Source organism: Palaemon carinicauda, chromosome 24 (genome assembly GCF_036898095.1).
Source record: "Palaemon carinicauda isolate YSFRI2023 chromosome 24, ASM3689809v2, whole genome shotgun sequence".
Classification (NCBI taxonomy): Eukaryota; Metazoa; Arthropoda; class Malacostraca; order Decapoda; family Palaemonidae; genus Palaemon; species Palaemon carinicauda.
Window position 1 is genome coordinate 69,130,866 of NC_090748.1, and position 13,502 is coordinate 69,144,367.

Here is a 13,502-nt window from a genome sequence, read left to right on the forward strand (position 1 = left end):
AATTTATCATATTAAGAATTTCTAAAACCAAATTCCAACAAGTAAATTCTTATGTTTTAGTGAAGACATGGAGTATTACAGTACTATTAAGCTGAAGAATATAAAAAAAAAAAAAAAAAAAAAAAAAAAAACACAAGAAATAGTTGCTTACATGTCCTTGATATTGATTTGGCTATATAACAAGGTTTCTTGTATTAAAATTAGGTTACATAAAATAATAAGCAATCTTACATCAGATGAGTAAATAAGAAAATCTGAAGTCAGGGAATGATCCGTTATGTGAGTATCTGCATGATCTGAGCTTGGAAAGAGACATGACTCCCGCTCTTCATCTTCACCAGTTTCTCCCTCCAGCTGTGAAAAAATATATAAAAATAATCAGGGCTAGAAGTCCTGAAATTGTATTCAAAGTACGCATATCTATATCAAGACTATATGATTTAGAAAAATTTTAAAACTCCTTAACTGAATCCCATAACCTCAAATTTTTAGTACCAGTATGGTATTGTTACTTTTTATACATAAAAATTAATGGTTTTCTCTGTATCTTATTCAGGTTTGGGCAGCATATTCTACATAAGGGCTACATAATCATTGGTTGAATAATTTCATGCATTCCACAATGATTTTGGCATCAGCCTTTTTTTTTCAAATGTGATAGATGTCATAATAGTTTTCTAAATTTATTCTAATAGTTCTGACCACCAAAACAAAGTCATCATATTTTGCTATTTATCAAAGTTTATTTGAACTATTCCTGATTCAAATGAACATCTACAAATACAAATGCATAAAAAATTTTAATAAAATTAAACAGAGAGAATAAGGAAAATACTGTATACATGATGGAAAAAAGCTGGAGTGTAAGAGGAGAAAGTAAAAGGAGCATGTATATGAAGAGTATGCAAAATTCAACACAGAGTCCTTGGAGCCTCCACAGAGCATTATGACATGGACATTACTGTAAAAGTAAGAGAAATAGTAATTGGTAAAATGTTATAAAAATTTGGGGAATTTGCTTCATAAAATGTTACGGCAGTGCGTAATTATATAAAACGATGGATAATATGGGTAATAAGGAATGAGAGAGTAAAGTCAATGTAGAGGCGTAAATCGGAACAAGAGCTTCAAGAAGAAATATTTGTTGAATAAATATTTATTGAATAAGAATGATGGAAGACAGGCATTCATTAGGAAAAAAGATAAGTTACGATATTTCAAGGCGAGAAAAACTGTTCTAGTGGAAATCTGAGTTTGGTCTCCATGACATTTTAACTTAAATAGAAGGAATAATGAAATAAAGTTAAAGAAAAAACAGGACTGGAGTTGTAAGTGAGAGTTTATGTGAATTTTCTTATATTTAATGATACTGTATTACAGAGTTAGTTGATGACAGTGAAGAAATATAGCAGAGATAATATAAGGTTTTTTAAGTACAGTACATGCATGAAGAGACAGGTAAAAGTAAGGGTTTGCAAGAGTAGAGGCAATAGGGGGAACCAAAGTCAAGAGGATAAGGGTTGCTCATTTCTAAAGGTATTTGGTAATACATGTACCATATAAAAGAAGTAAGGCATCAACAAAGTGAAGCAATTAAGGTAACAATATCTCTGCGAAAAACTTGGAGTATCAGTAGAATATGTAAAATAAGAAAGGATGAAATGCTGAGAAATATAAAGATGAAAAGATTTGGTAAAAATTCTGGAATAGGTGAAAAGATGGATCAGAATTTTTTAAAGTGGTTTGGTCACATGGAGAGAATGTAGAAGTGTAGACTGGTGAAAAGTGTGTATAATTCAGATGAGTCATGGTGGAGGAAAAGACAGTAACAAAAATAGATCTACCTAGATGGGATGGAAGAGGAAAACTGAAGGGTATCAGTAACACTGTGTATGTGCATGTAGAGAGAGGAGAGTTGAAAAGCCTCCTCTATTATTCAGTTAAAGAAGGAATATGGCAGTGCCTGATAGTTTTGTACAGAGCGAAAGTGAAAAACTGACTAACCAGATGGAACTGTATTTTCCCTTCATAGAGCACAGATGCATAATCAGCATTAACTCGTACTGAAGTTATGGTTCCCAGATATTCTCGGTCACGGAGCAGCATTGTAGAATCATCACCGAGTGTATATATCCATGCTCTGTTGTTCATACCAACCATCAGGTGATAAGGCCTATTCCCAAAAAACTTGGTTCCACATCAACGCTTACTGTGACAGGGTGTTCCTATTATAATAACAAAGAAATAATTACAAAGGAACCCATTTCATTATGATCATTGTATTAATGTTAGTAAATACTTATTGAAAATCAATATTGTAGTTAGTACATGACATATAAAACCCACAAGACTTATAAAAAAAAAATGCATTTTAAAACAAAACTTTTAATAATAATACATCATCACTTACATCTGCATATATCAAGAGCCTTTACAAATCCTAGACACTTCTCCTCAATCAGGAAAATAAATTAATAAATAAAATAGAACAAAATAAAGATCTTCTGATGGCTGCACAGCCAAACAATGCATATATCTTACATTCCAGATAAATGAGAGCTCCACTTCTCGTTCAGCAAAGGGTATTACTGTTTGAAATTAGCAAGATTGGGATGAAAAACATTTAGAGGTAAAGCATTCGACTGTACTTTATTAAAAATATTTTCAGTTTTTCTTATTAATTTCACAATAAAGTAACCAATTACCTTGTTATAAAATTATAATTCATAAGGGAAAAACCAACTGTTGAAGAAAAATCATAAATGTAGATGACAAGAATAAAGGACCATACTTAAAAGTTCACTGAACTTGGATTAGCAAAGTAATCCAATCTTGTATTTGAACAGGGAGTCATATTGTTAAGGCCAAACAAACATAAAAGTAGGTGTGCAATTGCAAGTCCATACAGAAGTGATGGTTGCCTAGGACCACCATATGTATTGGAAAATAACATCATAAAACAAATAAAAGGTTGATGATAATGAGGCAATAGATATATATAATGAAAACTGGAACAAAAACCATTTATATCTATTTCTAGATAAGGTAGACATATTTTCAAATTAATAGAAAAGAAAAAATCAAGATCTGAGTGTAAGTATAAACTTACCAATGTCTAAGCTATACACCTCCAAGATGCTTTGAATAAGGCTTAACACAGAGACATCTATTGGTAGTACCTTTCATGATGACCAGATGCTAAGGACAACTTGGACTTTATATTTTCATAATTTTATTTCTTAAAAAAAGCCATTGAGAAAATAATGTCTCTAATATCGTGACTGTAGTCACGGCGGGTTATGTTGTCTGCAGTTGTATCTTTGTTGTGAGTTGAAGTTCAAATGCCAGATCTACATCCTATGGTAGAGATGTCTATGAATATGACTTATCTTGTCAGTCAGTCTAGGTAGAAACTAATCTGAAGATGACTGCATTAGATGATACTGAGTCTAGGGATAGTAGACATTAAGAAAATCAGAAATTGTTCATACTAAATCTTATAAATCTCAATGACCATGACAGGTTGCTTGCTCTACTGAAACAAGAACCATTGACACTTTTAATGCTACTGTATTGTACAGTAGTTAGGAGATTTCTGTTTTGCTGGGAACCTCCAATTAAGAATTAAATTTTCCAGTTCCTGAGAAAATAAATAAGGTTTACATAACAGGTACCTAATATAAAATATCCCCAGGAATGCCTCCCAAGAAACAAAGGATCTGTCATAGTAATCCGAAATTAAAAGGCTTTGTTTTGCTGGAAACTTACAAATAAAGAGACAAATTTTCGGTTCCTGCGAAAAACAAAGCTTGAGGTTGACCTAGTAGGTAGCTGACATGAAATATCACTATGAGTGCCTCCCAAGAAGCCAAAAAAAATAAAATCTGAACTAGCAATCTTTACTTGACTACTATGGAGAAAACAGAGTCCTTTGGAAGGTTCTTAGAGGTCTGCACCACACTAATCATGGTTAAATTTCACAGAGATCTGTACCACAACCATTACTGTCTAGGGTAGATCAATGTAGGAATAAGCTTGAAATTTTAGAATATTTAAAGAAAGTAGAAGGAGCATTATCTCCTATAGTGCTAGGTTCAAGAGAATACCATAGGGTTTGTGAGAGTCTAACTAAAGATTTCCAAAATACTCTTGAAAAAAGTATTTTATTCTTCTTCAGATTATACTTAAACACATAAACCAGATTTCTGGAAAAATCCTTTAACTTCCAGACTACTAATCTCTATTCCACCCCCAAATATCTTCAATTTCACCATTACTGTTACTATTGCCACTAAAGGATAAAGGCTTCAAGATCTAACTGATGGTTTTAACCAATGGAAAATTGTCAAGACTTGATACAAGTAAAAAAAAAAACAAGAATTTTTTACAATGTAAAAAGAATGATTCAATAGTTGACTGGCCGTGCAACTACTATCTGAGGACTGTAGATTCATTAAGGCCTCCAAATTTCCTTGCAAAATTCAATTCCCACTGGATACTATTCTGAAAGTAGTTGAATCTGGAAGCTCCGATATGACAGATATTTGGACCTATTAAGATTAACTTAATGAGAACACTGTTCAGATCTTGCCTTCTTAATTGGTGGTGACATCAAAGCCTGACTATTTGAAATGTAGAGCCTTATCTAACAATCTTAGGTCCAAGGCTGATCATATTGTAACAAGGGAATGGGTGCTCACCATGACAAAATATTCAATGTAGTCTTTTCCTGTCTGGAGCATTTGTATCTCTTCTCAAGATTGAGGACACAATAATTATATCTTGAGAGTTGCTTTAACACCTGCCATAAAGAATCAACTTAATTCCAACCTAAAAAGCAAGATTCATCTCTAAGTTCACAGAAGATCTATGGGATGAAAAGGTCATCTTCATCTCTAAAATCTTCCTTTCGTGAACACCTGTTGTTAGTGCAGCCCTATCTGATGGTCCTAATAGGAAATCTTGTCCAAGCCTGCATAGGGTGTTATGAGGAAGAAGAGGAGCCAGCCATTAGACCACTCCTCGAGACAGGCTGAATGCATTAGTTTAGATGGGATACATACTAAGAGTGTTACACAACTACTGAGAAGTCACCTCGAGACCCAAGGAAATGAGGTTTCAAGTTCTTGGGTCAATGTCTGTAAGGTATAAAGAGGCAACAGAGGTCCCACACCTTCAGAATAACCTCCAGCTCCAAGTATATTGACTGGTAAACTAGAAGGCTACTGACAGGGTTAAGCTTGTGAGTTTTTACTTGAGATGGCAGAGGTATGCATTAAACTAAATTTTATTTGTAAGCAAGAAGCTTCACCAAGCAAGAAGGAACAGTGTCTGGACACTTCCTTTTTGTTAATTCTTGGACTAATGAGAAGGCTATGACACTAACAAATGAGGTGACAAGTTCTTCTCAGGTAGCACTGCAGTGCCCTAATGTGACACAAAGAACTTCATGTCAACTTGCTCTGAGAAATACGACTGAGGAGGTCCCAAACTAGTGTTTGAGATCAACTAGTGCTGAGTCTGCATCACACAGGCTCTAATACAACAAAGACGTCAGAACCACCATCCCTCAAAAGTTTGATGTTATGAAGAGCCTGAAATTCGTTTACTTTTTTTGCTGATGCACAGTCAAGATAGTCTTGAAGGAAAGACCCTTATGGTTCCCTCCTCAGGTTAACAGTAGGTGTAGGTGCCTTTGCCCTAAGGACAAAGACCATCCTATCTCAGGAGGTAGTCCTAGGAGAGGCAAGACTGCTAAATCTCCCTTCGAGCATAGACTGATACCCAGAGGAGGAGGCATCCACACAATACCAGGGAGCCTCTTCTCCCAGTCTTTATCAGAAGCAGAGAAGAGGGACAGTCATAATGAAAACCCCCTATGATGCCCTACTTAGGTTAGCGGTATGTGCACTTGTGCCCTGGGGATAAAAACCATTCCAACCCTGAGCCTAAGTCCAAGGGAAGGCAAAACTGTATGAATTTCCCTTCAAACATGGACCATTCTCTTGAGAAGGAGAGGTCCAAACTCATCACTGAAGTTTCTACTGTCACTGTCTTCAGCTAAATGCATAATATCCTACAAGAACTATTTTCTAAGGTAGGCCTTGGAAGCATATAGTAATTTTGTCTCGTCTTCATTCAGAGTATAAATTATTTTCAGGCTAAGAGTCTGCAACAATTTTTTCACATACCCTTTTGGAAACATACATACGCATTTCATTAGAAAATGAATTTCTTTATCGGGTAAGATTCATTCAGTAATACTGTATTTGACTCTACACTTACCGTAACTATAATTGTGCTTGTGTACATGATTTCTCATTTAGATGACATACTTCATCATGGTACATGCATCACACATTCTTTTTATGTTATGCCAACCTTCCAACAATATAAGGAAACCGTCACATTTGTTGGTTTATGTTCTTAGTATTCTATAAATCTCGTGGGCTAACTTTCCCTTGATATATACAGTAGTTTGCATTAAACATTTGTCATGCTGTCTAGAAAATAAACAAATTTTAATAGTAATTTTTTATTTCTATATTCACTTTACGTTCATATGTTTTGTCCCTAGAAACTTAGTTCATTGATATTTGCCTGTTGATTTTTTGTTATTTTGAAAAATTTTCCATCTTTTCCATTCACTAGACACAGGGCTCTAGTAAAGTAATGAGGCATTCTAGTGAAGAAGCTATGAGCCATGGGCTCTTCATTACTTCAGTCTAAAATCTGAAATTATTCCCTAGCCTCTTGACATCACAAGTTGATGGGGGAAGACGTTGGTTATCAAGTGATTATATCAATAACAAATTCTATTATCAAAATTCCATTTATATTTCTGTGAGCCTCTCCTGATGTTCATATTGCAGACTCTCACACACTGATGGAGGTGGGACACCACCGAAGGAAAGAGATAGGTCCTTAGAATTAAGATATGAAATATTAAGATTCTAAACTTAACTGATCTAGATTATTGGTAAAATTCCATTGAATGATAGTTTGAAATATGAGATTTCAAATTGTTTTTCTAAAGATATTCAAAATCTGATACTCAAAATCATCTCTAAATATCTTATTTCTAATTAACTATATTTATAACACCAATATCATGTAATTAAAACTAGAATTTTAAAGTATGAAAATTAACTGAACTCTAATAGGGATTTTGAAGTAGGAAAAATCCATTTTAAAACCAAACACGGTAAAAGATTAAACGAGTGTCGCTACCTAGAAATTCCAAACAGACAAATATAATACTCAACTTGGGAGCAGGGATCCCTAAAATGTCAGACATCTTCAAAAACACAAAACAACACGGAGCAAAATAAAACACGTCTGACTAACGCTGGTGCTGTTGAGGAATGAAGTCAGGGGGTGGGGAGGTGTAGGAGTGGGGAGGGATAGTCGTAGTAGGAGGCAGCAGACGGGTGTAGGACGGCACCTCGTTGTTCCGGGGGATGTTGATGAAGGAGAGGTCTAATTGGTGAGGGACCTATGGTCGTGGTTCAATCACGCCCCAGTTTTCTATACCGACACTCAAAGAGTGAGTGATCTAGGTTTATTCCTGGCATTCCATGCATCCTTTTTTCTCTGGTATATTCAGCAGTATCTATGCCTTAGAAATGGTGATAGAGGAGCATTTTACAGAGCAACACAGGTTCCTCGCTCAGAAATAGATTTTTCCTTTGTCAAAATCCCTGATGGAAGTTCCCTTCGGCTGCTTCCTACTGTATAATATTTCTGCGAGTGATATTACAAGAGAATTACCGTCAGGTATCAAGGGGGTTCCAACCCCTGGAACAACTATCCGTAGATATCGTGTATAATCAGGGACGTATCCTACGATAACCATAGATATCTGCAGCCCCAATAGACTTTACCCAGTCTAATCCACTAAGGGGAAAAATAAGTGAGGATCCATTAAATATCTTATCACCTTTCGGTGCTCAGACCACATTGAGAGCAGCCACGATAGGTCTCAGAGCCTAGTAATCTTGAAAAGCAAACCAGGATGCTTCCAAGTACTGCAACGCTTAATTAACACTAACTTGGTATGCTAATGAGCTACCACTCAACTCTTTCCAAAGAAAGATTTCTGCAAATATTAAGGTATGTAGCTGTACTTCAGATATCATGAACTGTAATGATGTAGGTTTCTATCAGATTTGGATCCAATTCTTAGCGAGCTTTCAAATACAGTACAGTACATCAGTCCTCACAAGTGAGCAAAATATATATCTAACAAGAGCAATCAGAGATTTCAGAACTCCAAAATTGCCAACATTATACACAAGTATTCAGATGAAACATTTCTTTTTTTACATATTCTGACTGTGGATGAATCTACTGTAACATTTAACTAAAGTCTGCGGACAGCTCATCCCTCTTTTCATATACTGACTGTAGACGGCATAAAATACAAAATACAATGTTAATCCAGAATCGTAATCTTGATCCGTATCACCTCCAAAATTTCATGGTTTCTTTCAAGGCATAATATCTATCCATTGTTAAAATTTGGTGAAAATCCAATTTCGTCAAAATCTGTCAATTTGTTTTGACGAAATCTTTAAAATTTTGAAAAATGCAAATCCGGATCTAGATTCCGGATCTAGATTCCGGATCATCTCCAAAACTTAATGGAGTCATCCATGACCTAGGCTCTATCAGTGGTGGAAATTTTGTCAAAATCCATCAATTTGTTTTGACGTTATTTTTAAATGGCGAAAAATGCAATCTGGATCTAGAATCAGGATCCAGATAATTTCCAAAATTTAATGGGCCTGTCCATGACCTAAGATCTATTTGTGGTGAAGATTTTGTCAAAATCTGTCAAGTAGTTTTGACATCATCTTGTCCACAAACAGACATACACAGACAAACAAATAAACCACCTTGATTTTATGACCTCCCTGGCCAAAGTAATAACCTAGAGAGACAGCCCTCATATGGTAAGACTACAGCCTTGGTAATATATACTGTACTTTCCAGGCTCATTATCAGTTGGTTATCCAAGATCTTTAGTGAGGATCATTTTCTTTGCTTAAAAAGGGTAAAGAGAATAAACTTAAATCTTTTCCTTCAAATTGCAACTAAAAGCTGACACTCAGTTGACAAATTTTTTGCACTAGTATAGCATTGCTAAAATTCAACCCCTATGAGAAAAAAATTAACCCTTTCCAAAATACCACTTAAGTACAGTACATGTAAAATACCTGAATTATTCATGCACTAAACATGCTTAAAGTTACAGATTCGGTTAACATGAACATCAATACACCACATCTACATACTGTACAATACCTGTGAAATATCAAACTACCAAAAATATCAAGGTAATGATATATTAACATTTATTTGAATGTTATTATTGCTGAAAGATAATCCGGGTAATAATCAAAGCGTAGCAACTACACTAGAATTCATAACTAAATGCTAGTAATGATAACAATTAACACAACATCAATAGTAATGTGCTGACAATGTTATGGAGACACCCATTTGCAACAAACCCTTAGAAAAACCATTTATAGTTTACAAAATAAAATATTCACACACTCGAGGGATATGATCAAAGTGTAAAATTTATACAAACAACTATGAACAAGAGAAAAATACTTAAGTAAAGAGAAAAAGGCTACTGAATGACCCACTATTAAATTGTTACTCAATATGAGTTGATATGAAGTGTATCAACTTGAAATTCAAATTCAATCTAAAACTTACAGCAAAAGGGTTAAAGCTATATATGCTAATAATTATCACAATTCCCCAAAACAAATATGACAAAAAGCTGTTGTTCGAAGGTGAACAGGTGTATTTACAACGGATGATACAGTATTGGTATTAAGATGCATTTTGTAAAACTTCTACTCACTCAAGAATACACACTCATTGATAAATATTAAGAATATTGGGGATATTAACCAGAAATGAATACCACAGAATAAGTTGTTAGTTAACTGGTAAAACAGGGTTGCAGTAGCCTATTAAAAACCTCCCTGACTCGCATTCTCAAGCAATATAATTTTTAGTAGTCTCCACTTCATCCTCCCTGTAAGCTAGTGATGGGGGTGGAGGCTTGGGGACCCTATAGGTCTACCTGCTGAGTTATCACTGGCCATTGGCTGGCCCTCCCTACTCCTAGCTTGGGACATGAGGGGCTAATGTGCTGATCATATGTATATATGGTGGGTCTCTATGAAATTGTTCTGCCTCTTGTCTCTGCCACTAAAAGTGATAAAATAAAATATGAAAAGTTTAAAATGTACAGGTGTGTGAAAAACAATCTCTTGGAGCTAAAAGATCGGGTGTTGCCAACTTTATATGCTTCCAGAGAAGGTCAATTACTACCAGGGAGGCAAAATATGCTAGACGCATACCTGGCGAGAGGGTAGGGTTCCTTTCCTTTAATAGAACAGTAAGTCTAAAAGAACTGTTGAAAGCAGGTTAGTCAATTGCAAATTGATGAGGGTGTGTTAAAACCTATTTTTCTTTACATAGACAGACTTTCAACAAATGATGAACACAATTCTTACACTGTATTTTACACATTCCTGCCTTCCTGTCATACTATAAATACTCCAATATTTGGCACTCTGGACAAACCACTTTGTCCTTTCCAGTCCTGACCAATAACCAAACTAAATTTCTCTTCATACTCACTTTGTTATTATTTCCATCTTCTGTGCAACATTCATGTACTGTACATTTAAAACAACATGTCTTCATACCATAATTCCTCTGCTTTTTAAAATGATGTATTCAGAGTTTAACATTAATAACTCTATATGCTCAGACGCATTCTAAACTATTATCAAAGATATTTGAAAGAGCTACATGCATTGGCTATTATATAACTGTACAGATAGGACTGGTGTATAAATTACAACACTGAAGTACAACAGCAGTATTGTTTTCTAAATTCATAGGCTTTTGGACCTTGGAGCAATTAAGCCCAAATTATATCTGAAGGTCATATAGTTAGTTATGAAAATAGATTAACAATAACACTGAGTCGAAATTCTCAAATCTTAGAAGAATGGTTGAAGAAGTTTGTTCAAGGGTGTTGCAGTTAAAGATCAATAATGAAACAAGATATCTAGATACATGGAGGTGCTATTCAATGTTCGCATTCCTTGGGTGTAAAGAATAGTAGGTCTCAAAATTATTACAATGAAATTATGTGTGGGTCTTAATTTGCCAATGTAAAAGCATTATTATTATCATTGCCAATAACCTCCCCTTATGTTCATATTGCTTCTACTCAAGAAGCTCAGTTTAATCAACCTTTATCTGTAAAATTTTAAAATTTTCTTTCCTTCAATAAACACATGCTCTAGTAAAGGAGGGAGCATTCTAGCAATGAGTGGTAACTGACGCACAATTTCCTTTGTCTTCTCGATTTCTTCAGTTGCCTGGTACTGATCAGACCTACTCTAGATTGTTTGTTCATTATTGCACATTAGGATGTCTTCCACTGGTTTCTTAGCAATTACAGCATGGTACAGTATGTGCTTTGGAATTGTTTCTTGAAGTTTATTATCCACATTCCATTGGAAAATCATGTCAGGGGTAATACGGTGATTTAAATGTTTCAAAAAATTATGTTTGTATGTTTCTCTCAAGGTACCTCTCATGAGAAAGTATGTTGCAATGGCTGCCGACAAAGTTAACGGTGCAAAGCACTAAAGCGAACTTGCTGTTAGTTCAGGGGAAAAGCCATGGAAGACTAGGCTACTTTGATTATAGTTAGGATGACAATGATAATGACAAGCCTCCCCTTTTATAAAATTCAGATAATCAGACAAATTTCGATAGTAATGAACTTTCTAGGCCCTTGACATTACTAGCTTCTTTTGTTAAAGTTCGGAAGTTCAATGAATCTTCTCTTAAAACAGTAACTCTGGTACTACCTAGTCAGTTACCAACTTAACCTAGCTCAACAAGTTGATTCTAGTGTTCAAGGGGCTTCTTTCAGTTAAGAGCTCTGAAAGTTTGCTGTGCATTATAGATTCGAAAGACTCTCCCAGAACCTTATATTCTTTGATTACTTTAGATACCTGCTGTTAAACCCATGCATGTCGTAATCCTAGTCGCTCTATAAGACAACTAGATTGTGAGACAGAAGATCGAAAGGAAGACTGACTCCAAGTATTCCTCGACTCGCTAAAGTAAGCACTCCTATATTATATTGTATTACATGGATGGTGTGGCATATCATTTGATTCCCTTGAACCTTGTTGGGGTGAGCGAAGTTTCTATTAAACTCACTCACTAGCAACGTGTTTCTTTTGGCAATGTGTTGCGTTCGCTTGCAAGCCCAGCCACTAGCTCATCAAGTGTTAGTACATATACTAACCGACGAAGTCCTTGCTGCACTTGCACAGCATCTCCTGCATTCAATCCAGTTGTAAATAAAATAGGAAATCAGCAGTTTTTATTTCAGTTCAGCATGTGATACAGGAAGATGAAGGATGCTACTTTCAGAGTGAGAAACATCTTTTCTAACCTTATACAACCTTATTGCTGTGAAATGCACTAATATGTTGAGTAAGGTAAGTCTGGAAGCTTCCTATTCTTCCAAATATATGGGACAGCCTCTTCTAAGATTGGTTATATCTCTCAATTATCAATTTTGTGGTGGATAGAATCAATGTATTGATATCTCAAAATAAAAAAAAAGCTAGCAAATTCAGATCAAGTTTAAGCCTTAAACCTTCTATAATGAAGCCTTCTATAATGCAGAAACATACTGACTGGTATAAGTTTCATCTGTTGCATAATATTGTCTTAGTTTTTAATTTGATTTTCAGTCTTGACCCTACCATTGTAACTCAAACAAAAATCTTTAAGCACATTTTGCAAGTTGATTGACTATACAGATGTTGTTTGAGGGTAATGAAGTAGGGAGTGTTATTGAATCACTTTACTTAGCAGTGTTATAAGATTTTACTGAGTTTTAATGGGCTTCCCTACTGGATTTATTAGGAAAACACTGTTTTAAATAAATAAAGACAAAATGTATCCTCCTTTCAGATTGTGATAAGTGATTATTGCATTTTAAGTTATCTTCCCTACTGAATTTGTTAACAATATGTTTTAAATACCATTGTGAGCAGTACAACAGTGTAAACAGAATGAATGATGTTTACTTCATAACAGCCAAAAAAGCTAGATAAGTTGATGATGAACAGAGAGATTATTCGCCTCTTGCGGTGAGGCTAACGATATGACACGCCAATACTCCCTTACCTGTCAAGTCAGTGATGAGTTTGAAGATCTTATCTAAATTCCTTTGTTACTCTCAAAAGATCACCAAGCCTTTACTTGTGGGAGTCAAGTCTGGCTAGCCAGCTCAATTGCTTACACCAGATTACTTCCATTGCAGGGTCTAGTAGTTTTAATTGCATATTGATCCTTCAATAAGGGTTGTGAATGCTCAATGCACCTTACAGTCATGTTCCTCTCATAGATTCTCAATTTCTTTTAAGTAATTT

The 13,502-nt window shown here is 35.1% G+C and overlaps 1 protein-coding gene across 1 annotated transcript in view; it reads right to left on the bottom strand.

Moving 5' to 3' along the window:
- The window catches only part of Oseg6 (intraflagellar transport protein Oseg6), a 313,337-nt gene that overhangs the window by 156,445 nt on the left and 143,390 nt on the right, over positions 1 to 13,502 (bottom strand). The window contains 3 exon segments of the mRNA XM_068348165.1: positions 232 to 354; positions 2,005 to 2,174; positions 2,177 to 2,225. Coding sequence (XP_068204266.1) covers positions 232 to 354; positions 2,005 to 2,174; positions 2,177 to 2,225 — 342 coding nt within the window.